Source organism: Capra hircus, chromosome 2 (assembly GCF_001704415.2).
Source record: "Capra hircus breed San Clemente chromosome 2, ASM170441v1, whole genome shotgun sequence".
NCBI classification, from domain to species: Eukaryota; Metazoa; Chordata; class Mammalia; order Artiodactyla; family Bovidae; genus Capra; species Capra hircus.
In genome coordinates this window covers 40,005,123-40,025,928 of record NC_030809.1, presented here as the reverse complement: position 1 = coordinate 40,025,928, position 20,806 = coordinate 40,005,123, and the positions used below count along the sequence as shown (strand labels likewise).

General features: G+C 44.5%; 2 protein-coding genes across 10 annotated transcripts in view; one reads left to right on the top strand and one right to left on the bottom strand.

Annotated features, from left to right (window-relative positions):
* The window catches only part of METTL21A (methyltransferase like 21A), a 53,827-nt gene extending 38,109 nt beyond the window's left edge, over positions 1-15,718 (bottom strand). The window contains exons 1-5 of one of the 5 annotated variants that reach the window (XM_018060315.1): positions 15,367-15,548; positions 15,126-15,216; positions 14,525-14,704; positions 12,980-13,091; positions 6,634-8,374 (exon numbers count right to left, since the gene is read on the bottom strand). In XM_018060315.1, the coding sequence (XP_017915804.1) occupies positions 7,977-8,374; positions 12,980-13,091; positions 14,525-14,671 (657 nt within the window). In that variant the 5' untranslated portion in view covers positions 14,672-14,704; positions 15,126-15,216; positions 15,367-15,548 and the 3' untranslated portion in view covers positions 6,634-7,976. The other 4 variants (XM_018060311.1, XM_018060318.1, XM_018060303.1 and 1 more) reach the window with 4 other exon arrangements.
* Positions 15,802-20,806, top strand: part of LOC102186533 (protein bicaudal D homolog 1-like) — a 42,247-nt gene continuing 37,242 nt past the window's right edge. For 2 of the 5 annotated variants that reach the window (XM_018060335.1, XM_005676435.3), the window contains exon 1: positions 15,804-16,320. In XM_018060335.1, coding sequence (XP_017915824.1) covers positions 16,099-16,320 — 222 coding nt within the window. In that variant the 5' untranslated portion in view covers positions 15,804-16,098. Of the gene's footprint in view, positions 16,338-17,153; positions 17,277-20,806 lie in introns of all 5 variants that reach the window. The other 3 variants (XR_001296792.2, XR_001296793.2, XR_001919284.1) reach the window with 3 other exon arrangements.

The window sequence follows — 20,806 nt, the reverse complement described above, 5'->3', positions numbered from 1 at the left end:
ACTGACCTGGGGAGTTCCTCTTTCAGTATCCTATCATTTTGCCTTTTCATACTGTTCATGGGGTTCTCAAGGAAAGAATACTGAAGTGGTTTGCCATTCCCTTCTCCAGTGGACCACATTCTGTCAGACCTCTCCACCATGACCCGTCCATCTTGGGTTGCCCCATGGGCATGGCTGAGTTTCATTGAGTTAGACAAGACTGTGGTCCTAGTGTGATTAAATTGACTAGTTTTCTGTGAGTATGGTTTCAGTGTGTCTGCCCTCTGATCCCCTCTTGCAACACCTAACATCTTATTTGGGTTTCTCTTACCTTGGGCGTGGGGTATCTTCACGGCTGCTCCAGCAAAGCGCAGCCACTGCTCCATACCTTGGATGAGGGGTATCTGCTCACCGCCACCCTAAATCCCTTATGATTATACAGTGGAAGTGAGAAATAGATTTAAGGGCCTAGATCTGATAGATAGAGTGCCTGATGAACTATGGAATGAGGTTCGTGACATTTTACAGGAGACAGGGATCAAGACCATCCCTATGGAAAAGAAATGCAAAAAAGCAAAATGGCTGTCTGGGGAGGCCTTACAAATAGCTGTGAAAAGAAGAGAAGCGAAAAGCAAAGGAGAAAAGGAAAGATATAAGCACCTGAATGCAGAGTTCCAAAGAATAGCAAGGAGAGATAAGAAAGCCTTCAGGGATCAATGCAAAGAAATAGAGGAAAAGAACAGAATGGGAAAGACTAGAGATCTCTTCAAGAAAATTAGATACCAAGGGAACATTTCATGCAAAGATGGGCCCAATAAAGGACAGAAATGGTAAGGACCTAACAGAAGCAGAAGATATTAAGAAGAGGTGCCAAGAATACACAGAAGAACTGTACAAAAAAGATGTTCACGACCCGGATAATCACGATGGTGTGATCACTCATCTAGAGCCAGACATCCTGGAATGTGAAGTCAAGTGGGCCTTAGAAAGCATCACTAAGAACAAAGCTAGTGGAGGTGATGCCGTTCCAGTAGAGCTATTTCAAATCCTGAAAGATGATGCTGTGAAAGTGCTGCACTCAATATGCCAGCAAATTTGGAAAACTCAGCAGTGGCCACAGGACTGGAAAAGGTCAGTTTTCATTCCAATCCCAAAGAAAGGCAATGCCAAAGAATGCTCAAACTACCACACAGCTGCACTCAACTCACATGCTAGTAAAGTAATGCTCAAACTTCTCCAAGCCAGGCTTCAGCAATACGTGAACCGTGAACTTCCTGATGTTCAAGCTGGTTTTAGAAAAGGCAGAGGAACCAGAGATCAAATTGCCAACATCTGCTGGACCATGGAAAAAGCAAGAGAGTTCCAGAAAAACATCTACTTCTGCTTTATTGACTATGCCAAAGCCTTTGACTGTGTGGATCACAATAAACTGTGGAAAATTCTTCAAGAGATGGGAATACCAGACCACCTGACCTGCCTCTTGAGAAATCTGTATGCAGGTCAGGAAGCAACAGTTAGAACTGGACATGGAACAACAGACTGGTTCCAAATAGGAAAAGGAGTATGTCAAGGCTGTATATTGTCACCCTGCTTATTTAACTTATATGCAGAGTACATCATGAGAAACGCTGGGCTGGAAGAAACACAAGCTGGAATCAAGATTGCCGTGAGAAATATCAATAACCTCAGATACGCAGATGACACCATCCTTATGGCAGAAAGTGAAGAGGAACTAAAAAGCCTCCGGATGAAAGTGAAAGTGGAGAGTGAAAAGTTGGCTTAAAGCTCAACATTCAGAAAACGAAGATCATGGCATCTGGTCCCATCACTTCATGGGAAATAGATGCGGAAACAGTGGAAACAGTGTCAGACTTTATTTTGGGGGGCTCCAAAATCACTGCAGATGGTGATTGTAGCCATGAAATTAAAAGACGCTTACTCCTTGGAAGAAAAGTTATGATCAACCTAGATAGCATATTCAAAAGCAGAGACATTACTTTGCCGACTAAGGTCCGTCTAGTCAAGGCTATGGTTTTTCCAGTAGTCATGTATGGATGTGAGAGTTGGACTGTGAAGAAGGCTGAGTGCCGAAGAATTGATGCTTTTGAACTGTGGTGTTGGAGAAGACTCTTGAGAGTCCCTTGGACTGCAAGGAGATCCAAGCAGTCCATTCTGAAGGAGATCAGTCCTGGGATTTCTTTGGAGGGAATGATGCTAAAGCTGAAACTCCAATACTTTGGCCACCTCATGGGAAGAGGTGACTCACTGGAAAAGGCTCTGATGCTGGGAGGGATTGGGGGCAGGAGGAGAAGGGGACAACCGAGGATGAATTGGCTGGATGGCATCACTGACTTGATGGACGTGAATCTGAGTGAACTCCAGGAGTTGGTGATGGACAGGGAGGCCTGCCGTGCTGCGATTCATGGGGTCGCAAAGAGTCGGACATCACTGAGCGACTGAACTGAACTGATACATCTAGGAGTGGAATTGCTGGGTCATATGATAATTCTATGAGTTAAATTTTGAGGAACTGCCTCAGTGGCTGCACCATTTTCCATTCCCGCCAGTGATGCAGAAGTGTTCCAGTGTCTCTACATCCTGGCCAACACTTGTTTACTTTTGGGAAAAAAAAATAGTAAAGCCATTCTCATGGATGGGGAAGTGGTGTCTTACTGGGGTTTTGGCTGTAATTCCTTAATGATTGATGATACTGAACGTCTTTTCATGTGCTTGTTGGCCATTTGTATATCTTCTTTGGAGAAGTGTCCAACTTCATTGCTCGGCTTTTTTTTTTTTTCCTTGAGTTTTGAGTTCTTTATATATTCTGATACTACATCCTTATCAAATAATAGGATTTGCAAGTATTTTCTCCTGTCCTGTAAGTTTTCTTCTCATTTTCTTGATAATGTCCTCATTCTAATTTTTTAACTTAGTTTTTTAAAGTAATAGTGTATTTGGTAAAAAACAGTACAAATGGGTGAGTTTGTATATCCTTTTAGTGACAGTCTGTCACTAAATGTACACACAAATGTAAATGTCTTTTCTCTCCTTGTCCCTTTTTTATATAGACGGTGCTTTATTCCTCTGAATGTGTCTTGGCAATAGTTGTATTTCACTACATGTCTATCTATCTCAGTCTAACAGGTGTGAAGTATCCGATTGTATAGATACAGCACAGCTTATTTAACTAGTACTCTCTTTCTGGATATTTAGTTAGTTTGAAACTGCTGACTGTTAAGATATACACATTAGTACAGATGTATATACAAGTTAGTGTATCTCCAGGATAGATACTGAAAAGTGGAAACTTACTAAGTATAGTTTTCTTCATATTTGGAGGTGGTTTGCCAAGCAGTATTAAGAAACTGCTAAGTTAATTTTAAAATGTCATATTCATTAGTATTTTTTATGTCAAACTTCACAGTCTCTCTTTTCATAAATATTCAAAGAAAAATTAGAAGTAGCAGACTAGCCTAAGGTTAGCAGTCCTCATTTCTGTTATACTGTTTTCCCTTCTAATCTTCGTGAGCAACAGTTGTCCTCAGCTAGGGAGCATGCGGTGAGGCCATCATTTTAGTGTTAGATTTTAACCCTTCTCTGGTTGTAGGAAGAAAAGCATAATGTGATTTTAAAGCAGAAACTTCTGAGCTGACAAGTCCTCGAATTTTGAAGTGACTAAAAGAGCCCGAGGACTGCCCTGCTTTTCCTGGCAGCTCACGTCAGTGGTGAGAGAACCCAAGTCTCCAGTTTCCAACAACACGGAAATAGACTCACTATAGCATCTCACCTCATTCTTGTAAAGCACTTGAAAATGCTGCTTCTGTCTCAGCAGAGGTTGTGGGAGCCGTAACATGACTGTTTCTCACACTAAATCACGTTATTTCACCAACTATATCCAGGACCTCTTATCAGCTCAGTTCAGTCTCTCAGTCGTGTCTGACTCTGCGACCCCATGGACTGCAGCACGTCAGGCCACCCTGTCCATCACCAACTCCGGGAGTTTACTCAAACTCCTGTCCATTGAGTCGGTGATGCCATCCAACCATCTCATCCTCTGTCCTCCTTTTCCCCTCCTGCCTTCAATCTTTCCCAGCATCAGGGTCTTTTCAATGAGTCAGCTCTTCGCATCAGGTAGCCAAAGTATTGGAGTTTCAGCTTCAACATCAGTCCTTCCAATGAATATTCAGGACTGATTTCCTTTAGGATGGACTGGTTGGATCTCCTTGCAGTCCAAGGGACTCTTACCAATAGTGCATTGAAAGTGATTTTTAAAAGAATCTTATTAATAAATTGTTTCAATTCCCTGGCAAGTCCAGTGGTTAAGATTCTGCCCATTGTCAAAGGTGTGGGTTCAGTCCCTTGTCAGGGAACTAAGATCCCACAAGCTACATAGTGCAGTCAAACAAATAAGAAATTTTAAAAATTAAAGTGCTTGAATTTTAAGAACAGTACCTTAAATTGTTATTTTTGTTTCTTGATTTTAAAATGACTGAAAATCATTTGCTTCCATCAACCACCATAAACTAAAAGCATAGACTAAACAGAAATGATGTTGGAACTGAATCTTTTATATAAATTCATAATAATTTTGTTACTGAGAATATGCTTTACATTTTGATATCCCTGAGAATAAGGCAATTTAATAAGGGAACTGATATGTAAAGGAATATGTATTTTTCATGAGTATATATTTATTGAACAACTTTTATGAAGAGGACACTTAACACTTGAAATATAAAATATGAGGTACAGTCCTTGCCTTGCTGGAGCATAAACTGTACTTGGAGAGATGATGAAACATTTCAGACAATGTTACTCTGCCCTCAGTTTTCAATCTAGTGTTCAGTTCTTTTAGATAAAAGTTTTTTGATCAATTATAATTGTGATCCTTGAGTACGAAGAATAAATGTACTGTTAGAAGCTGTTAGAAACCATAGCTTCAGATGGTTCTGTCATGAACTAAAGGAAGATACCCTTAAGAGAGATCTTAGAAAACAAGTGGACTTTAGAGTTTTAGTTCTAAACACCTGATGTATAGTTTAGCTCAGCATCTTGGCATTTGATTTTTTTAATATAAATTTATTTTAATTGGAGGCTAATAACTTTACAGTATTGTATTGGTTTTGCCATACATCGATATGAATCCGCCATGGGTGTACACATGTTCCCCATCCTGAACCCCCCTCCCACTTCCCTCCCCGTACCATCCCTCTGGGTCATCCCAGTGCACCAGCCCCGAGCACCCTGCATCATGCATCGAACCTGGACTGGCGATCTGTTTCACATATAATATGCATGTTTCAATGCCATTCTCCCAAATCATCCCACCCTCGCCCTCTCCCACAGAGCCCAAAAGACTTCTATACATCTGTGTCTCTTTGGCTGTCTCGCACACAGGGTTATCGTTACCATCATTCTAAATTCCGTATATATGCGTTAGTATACTGTATTGGTGTTTTTCTTTCTGGCTTACTTCACTCTGTATAATAGGCTCCAGTTTCATCCACCTCATTAGAATTGGCATTTGATTTTAACTGGGAAAAAAAAAGTTACTGATACCCACTGGCTGTTAACCACATAACAGTTAACAAACTGAGCAATGTGAGAATCAAGCCTTAGGACAGTAGGTCTAGAGGAGACTAGATTTCTATCCTTGAGGACAAAATAAGCACACTTTAAAATGCATATTTATGGGATAAATTAATCCTTTTCTCAGAAATAAGAAGTCGCAACTTTGTTGACATTTATAGTGGACCAGATATATTCTTACACCCCCTCCCTCTGTACACACCCCTGAAGCACTCATTTCCCAGCTTCTGGTAACATTGGTGGCTGATGGCACTCAGCTGAGTCTCTCAGGAACTGTCTTCACCCCAAAGTTAAGCCCCTTGGATCCAATGACTGACTACACAAGGATGTAAGTCCCACCCCCTTGCCTCAACACCCATTTTCTGGCCACCCCAGCTCTGAATTCTGCTGAGGGCTTTCCCACCTGCATCCCAACCCAATTTCTCCCTCTTTCCCAATCCTGCTACTTTTACTCCCTCAGAAGTTCTTGAAAGCATTCTCATTTAAACTTTCTGAACCTTAACCTTCAACCCTGAGTCTATTTCCCTGGGGAACTAGACCTGTGACATTTTGAACCCAAAGCCAAAAAAAAAAAAAAAAAACAACCATGACTTGATTTTCACTTAGACAGCCGAGCTATTCCTGGTGAATTTTTTTCACCTTTCTTCTATTTGTAGGACAAGGGGGAAAAGTTACCTTCCACCTTTTCTGATTCTTAATGTTTTACAGAAATGTAAGAGAACCCAATCACAGCTTACTTCACTTGGTAGTGCATCCAAGCAGTCTACTGCCCCCACCCCACCCCATCCATACCCAGACATTCTCGTGGCTCTCTCCAAAGCCAGGGATGTTCAAGCAAAGGAGCTGAACTCCAATTAACATATTCATTTCTAGTAACAAACCTAGATGGGATTGGCCTTTCATTACAATGTTGTTAATATTACAGGGCTTTTATTTTACTTGTTTTTAAAGATGTTCCAGGCCCGTGGTACAGTGCTGGCATTTTCTGGATTCGGTTATCTGTGGATATTTCCATTTCATGTGCATTTATCAGAACTGTGTTGAACTGGTACATCACAATGCTCAGAACTTTAAATTCACCTTTATTAAAGTAAAACCTCTATCTGAACCTCTATTTAAAATATGACACATCCAAAATAGTCATTAAAAGGTTAAGAGGGAGGAGGTCTTGTTTCTATTGTTTCACAAAGAAATCTATCTAGTACGAAACATCATACTGAGATTATAATATTCTTGTGGTCTAAATGTTTAAGCTGTTGTTTAAGGTTTTACGTTGTGGGGGTAAAAAACAAAAGGCCAGGGTATGTGTGTGACTTCATAAAGTCTATCAAGGGTAATCATAAAACAATGTAGCAATCAGTCAATCCAAAGATCAATACCCTCTAACTGTAATGTATCTTTTTCATTCAACAAATCTTTGGTTATGATATACTAGATACTGGGGAGACCATAATGAAAGAGGCAGAAGCATTCCTGGCCCCCCAAGAACTGTGCAATCTTCTGGGGCACACAAACACTGAATAAACAGTCACAAGTGCAATGTGGAAGGAGCTGAGATGTGGGGAGTCGACCTCCCATGGAGGGGTGAGGTCTAAAACTTTTCCTGTCATCCTGTGCATCATAAGGAGGCAGGGAAAGCCTACAAAACAACATTTGAGAAATACAAACACATTCGAGAAAGGGTAAAGCTGAAGGGAGATACTACAGCTTTGGATTTGAAGAAGATAACTTATTCCCAGCACACAGAGGTCCAAGATTTTAGGAGCTTACCAAAAAGTAACTAAAATTTTATTTTTATTTACTTTTGTTTATATACCTAAATCTGAAATTATACCAAAAAAGCATATGAGACCTCAGAAAACTCAACATCCTAATCTCTAGTAACCAAAAGTACTTAAGGCCTAAATATATCAGACAAAAGATTTCTATAGTATTAACAGATTAGGGAATGTACATTAAGCTTCTTGTCTTATACTCAGAAAATTAGAAAACTGGGATAAACATATGTCTTACAATGTGTTTTAAATGATTTGTATCACCTAGCCTCACCAAAACAAGTTCTTTATACCAACCCTTCATCATAGCATTGATGAAAATTGTTTTTTGAGAGGGAGCGTATGGGATACAGAAACAACACAAACCAAAATCTCACACTTTCCTTTAATTTTTTTTTTTTTTACGACTTTCCTTTAATGTTAACTGAATTTCAGAGTTAGTAAAATATAACTAAAGAAGTCACAGCTATGGGACAAAGTGCTGCTTTGTTTTAAAACTGCCCATTTGCTTTGTCTTTTGAGAACCTTTGGTTAAACTTGTACAGCGGGCTACTTTATTACATATGATTATATTCCCCATGTAAGACCTTAATTGATACACTCAGTGACAACATTCTTATAAATTAGAACCAATTATAAGTCCTCTCTCAGGAATCTCCTCTGTGCTTTGTAAATATGTACGTCTTTTTCAGAATCATAGTGAACCTTACTCACAGTAAATTGCCTTTCCAGCATTGCTAAGAAGTTGTAATCCCGTTCATAGCGAATTCGGCAAGCTAAAAGAACCACAGAGTGGTTGCTACAGAGATGCTCCAATGTTTGAAGAAGATCTGTGAATGTTTCTTCTAAATATATGATATCAGCTCCAAGTATCAGGTCAAATTCTCCAGGTGAAAAACTCCCCAGATTTTGTCCCCAAGTCAGCTCCTTAACAACAGCTTTGGGCTGGATATGGGGTGGTAAATTGGCTTGAACGTTTGATTTAAGAAACTCTAATGCTATTTTTCGATCCGTGATAGTCACGTGAGCACCTAGAATGTGGGACAGAAAGTGATGCACACATCAGTATAATTAACAAGTAGAGGGGTCAAGTTAAACAGCAGGTGAGCGACTCTACACATTTCACCTGATGCATCAGAACAATGGCCAGAAGCTCCTCCTCTGCCGCCTGCAGGTAAACATGAACCTCCGGTTTGCCTCTATGACTCCTTCTTGCTGTTTGCAGAAGTTATGCCAATTAAATACAAAGCACCCAAGTGATCAGCTAGCTGATGCTTCTGAAATCTGCAGGTAGAAGTGGCCCAACCCTCCATAAGTGTCTACCATTACACTTCATTCATTAGGTTACCATCTTCAAGTCAGTAGGCTCCAGGGCAAAACTGAAGCCAAAGATGAAAAATCTGGGCGCAAACGATTATGAAGACAGCAAGATACTTTTAAACACAGAAAGGCTCCTTTCTGGGGCTAAAGCTTTAAAAAGAAGCATGGAAAAGATTAACTGGCAACTAAGAAATTTCAATCTACCTCTACTTACGCTGTCAGGAAGCAGCCAGTCTATATGTAATCATTCAATTTATATATACTTATGGAAAAATGATAAAGTTAAAAATCACGAGATTGTATTACAGTCCTGTAGGTGAAATACTGTTCTCTATGTGCTAAGTTTCTATAAGCAATGTGTAAAATAAAGGAGGCAGTATTGTATTAATCTGTTTCTTGTGGGTTGTTTACAATGAACTAAGAGATTCAACTTTTTGAACCAGTATGGCGGAGAGAAGTCTGAATGGTAGTTACCCTTCAGGTGAAGCAACTACATAAGGTCAGCCCTGAAATACCTCATCTACATTGCATTAACACTATCACACACATGATCCTGCTTGGTTTTAACCCTGTAAATTCTAAAACATAAACATCACATTTAACTCTTTCGTAAGTTATTTTTCATCTGCATCCTCCAGTCTGCAATCTTCATGGGCAATCCCCCAGAGGGTCCCAGAACAGCTGTCGGCAGCACCATTTCAGTACAGTCTACACTGAAGCTTTCTTATCTTGACATATAACATATTAGGGTATATAATTCAGCTGGACATGTGACTCAGTCCTGAGTGTGATACTGTGAAAATGTGCAAGTTGACAGATGCATGCACCTATCACTGTTGCTAGCCAGAATGCTCACCAGAGTAGAATTCAGTGATACTTTCCATCTCTCCCGGTAACAAGCCTTTTCCTGCTTTGACCTAGAACTTTACCTCTGGGCTTCCTAACAGTCTACAGAGCACTCTGCTGTCAGCACTGGAGTGATGTTGTTTTCCATGTCACCTCGGTGTTCATGTTAATAGCTCTTAGATGGAAACCTCCTCCAATGCCTGCCTCAGAGGTTTCTGAGGCTACTTCTGACCTGCCGAGTGTGCCACAAGTTTCAGTAGAATCTTACTGTCAGTTGACCATTCCCCAAAACATCCACCAATTCCATAAATATCCAGGTGGCTGCCATCAGCCATGGGACAAAGACTCCTACCTTCACAGAATCTACATTTAAGTAGGAGAGAGGCAGCAAGGGGTGTTTTTAAAAGTAGGATGTCCAGTATGTTAGTCGGAAGTACACACTAAGAAAAAAATAAAGCAGGAAAGAGAGATATAAAGCATCAGGAAGTAAGAGAGTTGGTTTGAAAGGAAAGGCCTCACTGAGAAGGTAACTTAGGCAGGGGAATAACCAAATGCCTAGGTACATGTATGGAATCACGATTATAACTATGATTAAAATATGGATGGAGATTCCTTTAAAAAACTAGTAGTAAAACTACCACATGACCCAGCAATCCCACTACTGGGCATATACCCTGAGGAAACCACAACTGAAAAAGACACATGTACCCCAATGTTCATAGTAGCACTGTTTACAATAGCTAGGACTTAGAAGCAACCTGCTGCTGCTGCTGCTAAGTCGCTTCAGTCGTGTCCGACTCTGTGCGACCCCATAGATGGCAGCCCACCAGGCTCCGCCGTCCCTGGGATTCTCCAGGCAAAAACACTGGGGTGGGTTGCCATTTCCTTCTCCAATGCATAAAAATGAAAAGTGAAAGGGAAGTCACTCAGTCATGTCCAACTCTTCGCGACTCCATGGACTGCAGCCCACCAGGCTCCTCCATCCGTGGGATTTTCCAGGCAAGAGTACTGGAGTGGGGTGCCATGGCCCTCTCTGGTAACACAGCTAGTAAGAGTTAAAAGAAGTCAGAGCAGGTAGAGTGCTTACTTGCAGCTGGGGGGTGGTGAGGGAGTGGGCAGGAGGGCATATTTCCCAATGTTTGGGATCAGCAGGTGCAAACTATTTTATGTGGGATGAATGGCAGCAAAGTCCTACTGTGTAGCACAGGGAACTGTATTCAGTATGCTGTGATGGAGCAAAATGGAAAATGTATATATGTATATATATGTCTGGGTTGGTTTGCTGTGCAGCAGAAGTTGGCGTGACATTGGGAATCAACTATGCTTCAGTAAAATTAAATTGAAAAAAAAAAAAAGGTCAGCGCCTAGTGGGCCTCTAACCCTGTGCACATCACCACACTCTGTCTTGACAGCAGTGAGGAGGCCCTTGTTCTCAGGAAGAGACAAAAGAAACTTCATCTCTCCATCCAGTTAACTCCTCTCACGTCACCGAGATGAGGGTTAGTATTGCAGAAAGACAAGAACTCAGGCTGCTGTATCTGACAAGCCTGGTTTGAGTCTCAGGTCGACACTGATCAGGACTTCAGAAAGTGGGTTAGTTTCCCAGAACTTCCAGCTTCACTGGCAAAATGAAAATTTTAAAACATACCTAACATACATAGGGATGATATAAGGTTAATGTGAGGAGAACAAAAGGTGGTATCAGTGAGGGCCTCCCCAGTGACTGAAAGTGCTGTGACGTCAGACACACTTGTGCGCTAAGTCGCTTCAGTCGTGTCTGACTCTTTGCCCCCCATGGAACTGTAGCCCACCAGGCCTCTCTGTCCACAGGGTTCTCCAGGCAAGAATACTGGAATGGGTTGCCATTCCCTTCTCCAAGGGATCTTCCCGACCCAGGGATGAAACCCACATCTGTTATGTCTCCTGCCTTGGCAGGTGGGTTCTTTACCACTAGTGCCACCTGTGATATCAGACTGCTGCTGCTAAGCCGCTTCAGTCGTGTCCGACTCTGTGCGACCCCATAGACAGCAGCCTACCAGGCTCCCCCATCCCTGGGATTCTCCAGGCAAGAACACTGGAATGGGTTGCCATTTCCTTCTCCAATGTAGAAAAGTGAAAAGTGAAAGGGAAGTAGCTCAGTCGTGTCCGACTCTTAGCGACCCCATGGACTGCAGCCTACCAGGGTCCTCCAACCATGCGATTTTCCAGGCAAGAGTACTAGAGTGGGGTGCCATTGCCTTCTCCAGTGATGTCATACAGATGGACCTAAGTCAGCTTCTAGGTACATAATTCCACCCACCGCCCCTGCCTATGCTCCCCATCGGAAGGCAAAATCTAAACAGAAAGGAATACTGAAAAAGATGTTACCAGAAAAAGAATAGGACAGAAGTGGGGCTTTAGTGGGTCCTCAAGTACTTGTACGCACATGATGGAATTCTAGATCCTGACCACCTCAGCGTGGTCTGAGGACCAGCAGTTTGGGCATCACTGCCATCACTTGGGAGCTCATAAGAAATGCAGGCTCTTGGGCCCCACTCCAGACCCAGGGAAGCAGAAACAAGAGCCCCAGCTGACAATACTGAAGTGAGGAATAGTATATATTGTATCTTAGAGGCAGGTCTACCCAATCATCAAATAGCTTGAACTGCACAAGCCAGAAGTTGTAAAGAATCAAAAAATTTGTCAACAGTCAACTCTTTGTCAAAAGAGTCAATGAATTATGAAATAGAAATGAAGGTTAAAAATGCTCTAGGCCTAAATTAATGTCTGTATGCAAAAAAAAAAAAAAACCACACACACACACACACACACCTTGACATCAAGTCAGAACTACCTACTGTTTAATAGAAGATGTCAGTTCAAACTGTAGGGGGCCCAGCCCTTCCTAAAAGGAACAAACCACCAAAGATTCCTCAGCAACAAAGGTAAAAGATTTTCTGCTCTCCTTACTTCCTTGGGGTAAATCCAAATATAGAGACAGGGATAGTGGTTTAGTTGCTAAGTCATGTCCAGCTCTTGAGACCCCATGGACTGTAGCCTGCCAGGCTCCATGGGATTTCCCAGGCAAGAATACTGGAGTGGGTTGCCATTTCCTTCTCCAGGGGATCTTCCCAACCCAGAGATCAAATCTGCTTCCCCTGCATGGCAGGAGGTCGGTACCTAAAACTGTAAAATAAAAAAAATAAAAACACATGAATTGGATAATTCTCTTTGAATTCAGTCTCCGTAAGATCATCACAGAATTGAAGTGGGCAAAGCATCTCCAGTGAGAATATAAATAACAGGATGAGAGACAGAGAGAGAAGGAATGAGCCTTCCTGGAGTTGTGAGCATAGCAGTTGTGGCCTGTGACTCATAATAAGTACAAGGAGAAGGACAGTAACCCAGTAAGAGGGAAACTAACAATGGGTTTGCGTCATGAAAAGGCGACCCCTCCACTCACACAGGAGGGAGCCCTGCGTCACACTCACCCAGCAGGGCAGCCACTATGCCCACCAGCCCTGTGCCAGCACCCAGCTCCACAGCAGAGCAGCCCCTGAGTTCCACAGTGCCCATCTCCAGATACGTGGCAAGAACGACAGCCTGAGTCAAAACACAGTATGACAGTTAAGGTCAATAAGCGCTTTAGGATTTCCAGCAGGCTCCATGCTCCAGGAAGTTACCACACACCCCCTCCCACTGCAAAGCTCAACTCCCAGGTTAACAGCACCCATGGGAACTCAGCTGCTGCTGGTAGGGTCACCTAGAGCAAACATGGATACCAAGTCCCACAGCCCAGCTGCCCCCAGCCCCACCGGAGGCCCTTGGGGGACAGCAGTAGTCAGTGATTCTGCCCATCCAAGACCGGGTCCTGCTGAATCTGGGAAGGTTAACTTCTGTGTCACAGCACTCTGACACTCAAGGTTTACAAACCCATTCTGGCAGAGCTGACATGAACAGTCTCTGTGATTTGGCTTAAGGAATGTCCAGTTCCTAAACCGAGTTCAAATCAGCAAGGCCACAACCAAAGGGGACAAGCAGAGCCCCACTAAGTCTCTCGGAGCTGCATCCCTCTCTCCTGCTCTCCTGAGCCCCTAACACTCATCACCCCACAGCGACCGGACATCAAGGGGTAAGTTTCAGATGAAGGGTTGGACTTGATATGTGAGTTAGCATTTGCAAACAACTCTAAAAATCAATGTATGCTCTTAACATCACTTTAATTTTTCATGGCCACATACTATTAGTATACCAAGCAATTCCTCTTCTCAGGGAGAATGAAGGAGACTCACCAATTCCTCACTATTCTGTATCTTTATTACTCTTTCTAAGAAAACTTTTCTTGTTACCTTGGACTAGATTCCTAGAAGTAGTACTACTGGGTTACAGATATATCAATATTTTGTATCCCTGAATGTTTCTGACACCCCCAATACAATGTTAAGATTGTAAAACTGTATCTATGCCAATCATTTATCCAGCATTTGCTGAATCCTGAGTTCCCACTGAATCCCAGGTGTGGCTAGAGGCTGAGGGCAAGTCTGCCACAAGCAGTTGAAAGAACAAGGCTGGGGAGAGGAAAAAGTAACCATTATAGTGTCGTTTTTTGATCATGACAACTATGGAAAACTTAAAGAAAACACATGATCCTCCTGCCGGGCTTTGTCAGTTACATTTCCTTTGTGCAATGTTAAACTAGTGTCCAAAGCAGCTAGGGGCTCCAGTGGCAAGTCATTTAATTTCTCTCAGCTTTCTTTACTCACCCTTAAAATGCAATCTGTTTGGTGAGGTGGGGGTGCAGGAAAATGATTCTAATGGGTAGAGGTTTTCTGGGGATGGGGTGTGGTGACGCAATGTTTTAAAACTGAGCATAGTGGTACTTGCACCACTTTGTGAATTTACTTTAAAAAAAAAAAACTTTAAGTGAAAGGTACAGTATATGAATTACAAGCCAACAAAGCTGTTAACTTTTCAAAAATAAGAGCAGTCTTATCATCAATTGCTGATATTTTCAGAGGCGTCCGGGGATCACTTACCGCGTCCCAAACCACCGCTGCGACTCCCAGTTGCTTCCAGTCCTGACGGATCTGTATCGTGTGGTTTGCAAAGGAGAAGGTGGCCAGAGGCTTGTGGAATCTCTGCAGCCCCATCTCCGCGGTCTCCACATAGGGCACCAGGGCCATCTCGCCCCCGCCCAGCTCTCTGCTCCCTCCAAGCTGTAGGGCAAAAGAATCTTGAGTGAGGCTCTAGCTAGAAAATGCATGACCTCTTTAGTAGCTCCAAATGCTCAAAGCCAATTGTTACAAGTTCAAAAGAAAAAAGAGTTGAGGCGAAGTCTCTAATCCCTTTTGCACGGCCCTCGTGGGAAGTGAGATTTCGCTCTGAATTCAAGCCAAAGGTGCTGGATGCCCTATACACTCAGCCGTAACCACTCAGTGAATTCGCAGCGCGATGAGTGAGCGAAGTGGAGGTGACAGCTCAGGGCGCGGAGAAAGTAGCGCTTTCTAAACCGCCTGGGCCCGCGTGGACGGCGGCTTGCAACCCGCCGCGGTCGGCGGGGCATCTATTGTTTTGTGTTGGTCTCCCCTCGCTCCCTCTCGCTCGGTGAGTTCAATGGGGACCACGACGGACTCGAACCTGAACTTCAACCTGGGGTTAACGTTGTGATTATCCAGGTTTATGGTACCGGCTGGATATACACGGTCTACGCAGATCCATTTCCTGGAGACTGAAAGTGAAAGACACTCGGGCATTCTGAATCACTCGCGGGGAGCGGGACCCTGGGTCCGGCATGGAGTCGCCCCCCTCCGCGGCTGGGAGCCCTCCCCGGAGTCGCCCGCCCCCCAACCCCAAACAGGGGCGGCGGACAGAGACGCACGTCCTTCCGCCGGGCCCCGGGGCTACGGGAAGCTGCGGCGTAGGGGCGGGAGCCTGGAGAGGGGCCGCCCGCTCGGCCCGGCCTCACCCCGCCCCGCGAGCGCCGGAACCTCCCTGCCGAGGGCGCGGCCAGCGCCCCGGGAGCCCGGCGGGCCACGCACTGGGGCCCGCAGCACGGCCTGGCCTCTACTTACGGCTCCGGAGACGGCCTCGCGAGGCGCGCGCGTTGCTCTCCCCGCCCCCAAGGTCGCCGGCGGAAATGACCGGCTTTAAAGGGCCAGAGCCCGGGTAGACCGCCGCGCCGGGCCGGGAGGGGGCGGGTGGCCGGCGCTGGGCCACCCGTTTCCGGTCCCCCGCCCTCCCAGAACAAGGGATCCCCGAGCGCCAGCGACGCGGAGCGGCGGGTGCAGTGTGGGGACCAGAGCGGGGATGGCGGGGCGGAGGCGGGGGCGGGGCGGGGTTCCCGCTGCGTGTGTCCGCAAGGTATCCGCACCCGCAAGTCAGTTTCTCTGGCCGCCGAGGGTGGAGCTCGTGGGGGATCCACGCTGTCTAAATCGGGGAATTCTATAACGACCACTGCAGACTCGATCCTGAACTTAAACTGGGCGGACTCGATCCTGAACTTAAATACTAGGCATTAACAGTATGATTATTCCGATTTACGATACCCTCTGTTATTACTCCCCCGCCATCATCTCCAGTATTAGATACAAGTGACATTCGCAAAGAACCAATGAATATCTACAACCTTAATGCCATGCTCCGGGACCATCTCAAACATCTGCAGAAAGCCGTGGACCGGTCCTTGCAACTGTCTCGTCAAGGAGCTGCAGACCCCGTGGTCGATAAAGACAAGAAAGCCCTAATGAAAGAGATCCTCAAGTTCAAGTCCCTACTGAGCACCAAACGGGAGCAGATCGCCACACTGAGGGCGGTGCTGAGAGCCAACAAACAGGTGATCTCATTCTACTGGTGAGCTATGCTAGCCAATACTTTATGCCTAAATGTTTACAGTGTCCACTACCATCAGGATGGGAAAAGGAAATGCCAACCCACTCCAGTATTCTTGCCTGGAGAATTCCATGGACAGAAACGCCTGGAGGGCCATAGTCCATGGGGTCACAAAGAGTCGGACACGACTAAGTGACTAACACTACCACACTACCGGATATACACCGCTGCAGAAGCGGGGGCGCGGAGGGCGTGGGTGCCACCGCGGCCGGGGACCGCGAAGCCACCCGCCTGGCGCCGGAGAGGCGGCGGGTCTACCTGCCAGTCTGTGTGCTAGTTCTCGCGCTCGCGCTTTTGTGTGTGTGTGTGGTCTTAAAATTTGTGCGCTTGCGGGTTTTTAGTTTTAAGGGTGGTCAGTTAGCGGGTGTAGGAGAAAATTCGCCCCTAAGAATACGTGGTCAGCCATCCACCACCCATCACCCATTCACCATCTCACCCAGGTGAAGTCCGAATTAGTGAATTCGCGTGCTCCGTTGCTGCGGAGTGGGAAACGCGACAAAGCCGGGGTTGTTGCTAGCGCGGTCAGCCGGGATCCTGTCTCCTTCCTTCCCCGGCCGAAAGGTCAGCGCACCTGCCCTGGGGGCACCCGTTCTTGAGACGAAACCTGCTCAGAGTGTGGCATCTGGCCGCAGGCCCCTGGGAGGGACGCGGTTGGAGAGAGCATCCAGGAATGTGACTGCTCTGGGGGTTGGACGGAGGGGGGCAAAAATGACCAGATGAGGGCTACCCTCCTTCTCCCTGGAAGGTTTCTTTTTCCTCTTGGATCTTGACCCCCAGACCCCGCAACCCACCGGCCGCCGCTCTCTCGCAGCGAGTCTCAGCTCTGCCTGCACTTTGGAATAAACTGGAGCGCTTTTCAGCCCTGCAGAGCTGGATGCCGCCACTGCGAAGTCTCAGCTGGTAAGCGGTGGGGCCTAGAGCAATCCTATTTTTCAGAGCTTCCCGGGTGATTCCGGCCGGCAGCCTGGACCACCACCACCCCCAACCCCCGCGTCCCCGCTTCCTATTCCTCTCGAATCCCGCAGGGGGCGTGCTCTGCTCTCTGTCCAGATTTCCTTAGAAAGCTGGGACCCTGGGCTGCAAAAGTGACTTGAAGAACTTTGAAGGTCACCAGTGAAAATCTTTTCCTTTTTTCTTTCCTTTCTTTGCTTTGCTCAGTTATTCATCACTAACCTTTTTATGTTAGTGGCATAAAACTGGCTGTTTTATGCCAAAACTGGCAAGAAAGTGCAACGATTCCCCAAACACTCCCTGCCCGGTGCCTAGCCTCCCCCATTTGTCATCTCCCACCAGAATGGTACATTTATTACAACTGATGAACCTACCGTAACACATCATTATCACCCCCCAAGACCAGAGTTTACACATTAGACTTCACTGTTGGTGTTGTCAGTTCAGTTCAGTTCTGTTGCTCAGTCGTGTCTGACTCTTTGCGACCCCATGGATTGCAACATGCCAGGCCTCCCTGTCCATCACCAACTCCTGGAGTTTACTCAAACTCATGTCCATTCAGTTGGTGATGCCATCCAACCATCTTATCCTCTGTCATCCCCTTCTCCTCCCGTCAATCTTTCCCAGCATCAGGGTCTTTTCAAAGGAGTCAGCTCTTAGCATCAGGTGGCCAAAGTATTGGAGTTTCAGCTTCAATGTTAGTCCTTCCAATGAATATTCAGGATTGATTTCCTTTAGGATGGACTGGTTGGATCTCCTTGCAGTCCAAGGGACTCTCAAGAGTCTTTTCCAGTTCCACAGTTCAAAAGCATCAGTTGTTCGGTGCTCAGCTTTCTTTTTAGTACAACTCTCACATCCATACATGACTACTGGAAAAACAATAACCTTAATTAGATGGACCTTTGTCGGCAAAGTAATGTCTCTACTTTTTAATATGCTGTCTAGGTCATAACTTTTCTTCCAAGGAGTAAGCATCTTTTAATTTCATGGCTGTAATCACCATCTGCAGTGATTTCGGAGCCCCCCCAAAATGAAGTCTGACACTTTTTCCACTGTTTCCCCATCTATTTGCCATGAAGTGATGGGACTGGATGCCATGATCTTCGTTTTCTGAATGTTGAGCTTTAAGCCAACTTTTTCACTCTCCTCTTTCACTTTCATCAACAGGCTCTTTAGCTCTTCTTCACTTTCTGCCACAAGGGTGGTGTCATCTGAATATCTGAGGTTATTGATATTTCTCCCAGCAATCTTGATTCCAGCTTGTGCTTCATCAGCCCAACGTTTCTCATGATGTACTCTGCATATAAGTTAAATAAGCAGGGTGACAATATCCAGCCTTGATGTATTCCTTTCCTCGTTTGGAACCAGTCTATTATTCCATGTCCAGTTCTAACTGTTGCTTCCTGACCTGCACACAGATTTCTCAAGAGGCAGGTCAGGTGATCTGGTACTCCCATATCTTTTAGAATTTTCCACAGTTCATTGTGATCCACACAGTCAAGGCTTTAGCATAGTCAATAAAGCAGAAATAGATGTTTTTTCTGGAACTCTCTTGCTTTTTCAATGATCCAGCAAATGTTGGCAATTTGATCTCTGGTTCCCCTGCCTTTTCTAAAACCAGCTTGAACATCTGGTAGTTCACAGTTCACGTATTGTTGAAGCCTGGCTTGAAGAATTTTGAGCATTACTTTACTAGCATGTGAGATGAGTGCAATTGTGGGGTAGTTTGAGCATTCTTTGGCATTGCCTTTCTTTGGAATTAGAATGAAAACTGACCATTTCCAGTCCTGTGGCTGAATTTTCCAAATTTGCTGGCATATTGAGTGTAGTACTTTGACAGCATCATCTTTTAGGATTTGAAATAGCTCAGCTGGAATTCCATCACCTCCACTAGCTTTGTAATGATGCTTTCTAAGGCCCATTTGACTTCACATTCCAGGATGTCTGGCTCTAGGTGAGTTATCACACCATTATGATTATCTGGGTCATGAAGATCTTTTTTGTACAGTTCTTCTGTGTATTCTTGCCGCCTCTTCTTAATATCTTCTGTTTCTGTTAAGTCCATACTAATTCTGTCCTTTATTAAGCTCATACCATTTCTGTCCTTTATTAAGCCCATCTTTGCATAAAATGTTCTCTTGGTATCTCTAATTTTCTTGAAGACATCTCTGATCTTTCCATTCTGTTGTTTTCCTCTATTTCTTTGCATTGATCACTGAGGAAGGCTTTCTTATCTCTCCTTGCTGTCTTTTAGAACTCTGCATTCTAATGGGTATATTTTTCCTTTTCTCCTTTGCTTTCCTCTTCTCTTCTTTTCACAGCTATTTGTAAGCCCTCCTCAGACAGCCATTTTGCTTTTTTGCATTTCTTTTTCTTGGGGATGGTCTTGATCCCTGTCTCCTGTACACTGTCATGAACCTCCATCCATAGTTCATCAGGCACTCTGTCTATCAGATCTAATCCCTTAAATCTATTTCTCACTTCCTCTGTATAATCGTAAGGGATTTGATTTAGGTCATACCTGAGTGGTCTAGTGGTTTTCCCTACTTTCTTCAATTTAAGTCTGAATTTGGCAATAAGAAGTTCATGATCTGAGCCACAGTCAGCTCCTGGTCTTATTTTTGCTGACTGTACAGAGCTTCTCCATATTTGACTGCAAAGAATATAATCAATCTGATTTCGGTGTTGACCATCTGGTGATGTCCATGTGTAGAGTCTTCTCTTGTGTTGTTGGAAGAGGGCGTTTACTATGACCAGTGCGTTCTCTTGGCAAAACTCTATTAGCCTTTGCCCTGGTTCATTCTGTACCCCAAGGCCAAATTTGCCTGTTACTCCAGGTGTTTGTTGACTTCCTACTTTTGCATTCCAGTCCCCTATAATTAAAAGGTCATCTTTTTCGGCTGTCAGTTCTAAAACGTCTTATAGGTCTTCATAGAACCTTCTAAAAGGTCTTATAGTTCAGCTTCTTCAGCATTACTGATCAGGGCTTAGACTTGGATTACCGTGATATTGAATGGTTTACCTTGGAAACGAACACAAATCATTCTGTCGTTTTTGCGATCACATCCAAGTACAGCATTTCAGACTCTTTTGTTGACTATGATGGCTACTCCATTTCTTCTAAGGGATTCCTACCCACAGTAGTAGATATAATGGTCATCTGAGTTAAATTCACCCATTCCAGACCATTTTAGTTTGCTGATTCCTAAAATGTCAGCGTTCACTCTTACCATCTCCAGTTTGACCACTTCCAGTTTGCCTTGATTCATGGACCTAGCATTCCAGATTCGTATGCAATATTGCTCTTCACAACATCAGACTTTGCTTCCATCACCAGTCACATCCACAAATGGGTGTTGTTTTCGCTTTGGCTCTGTCCATTCTTTCTGGAGTTATTTCTCCACTGATCTCCATAGCATGTTGGTGTTGTACATTTTATGAACTTGGACAAATGAAGATATGTACCCGCCATTATAGTA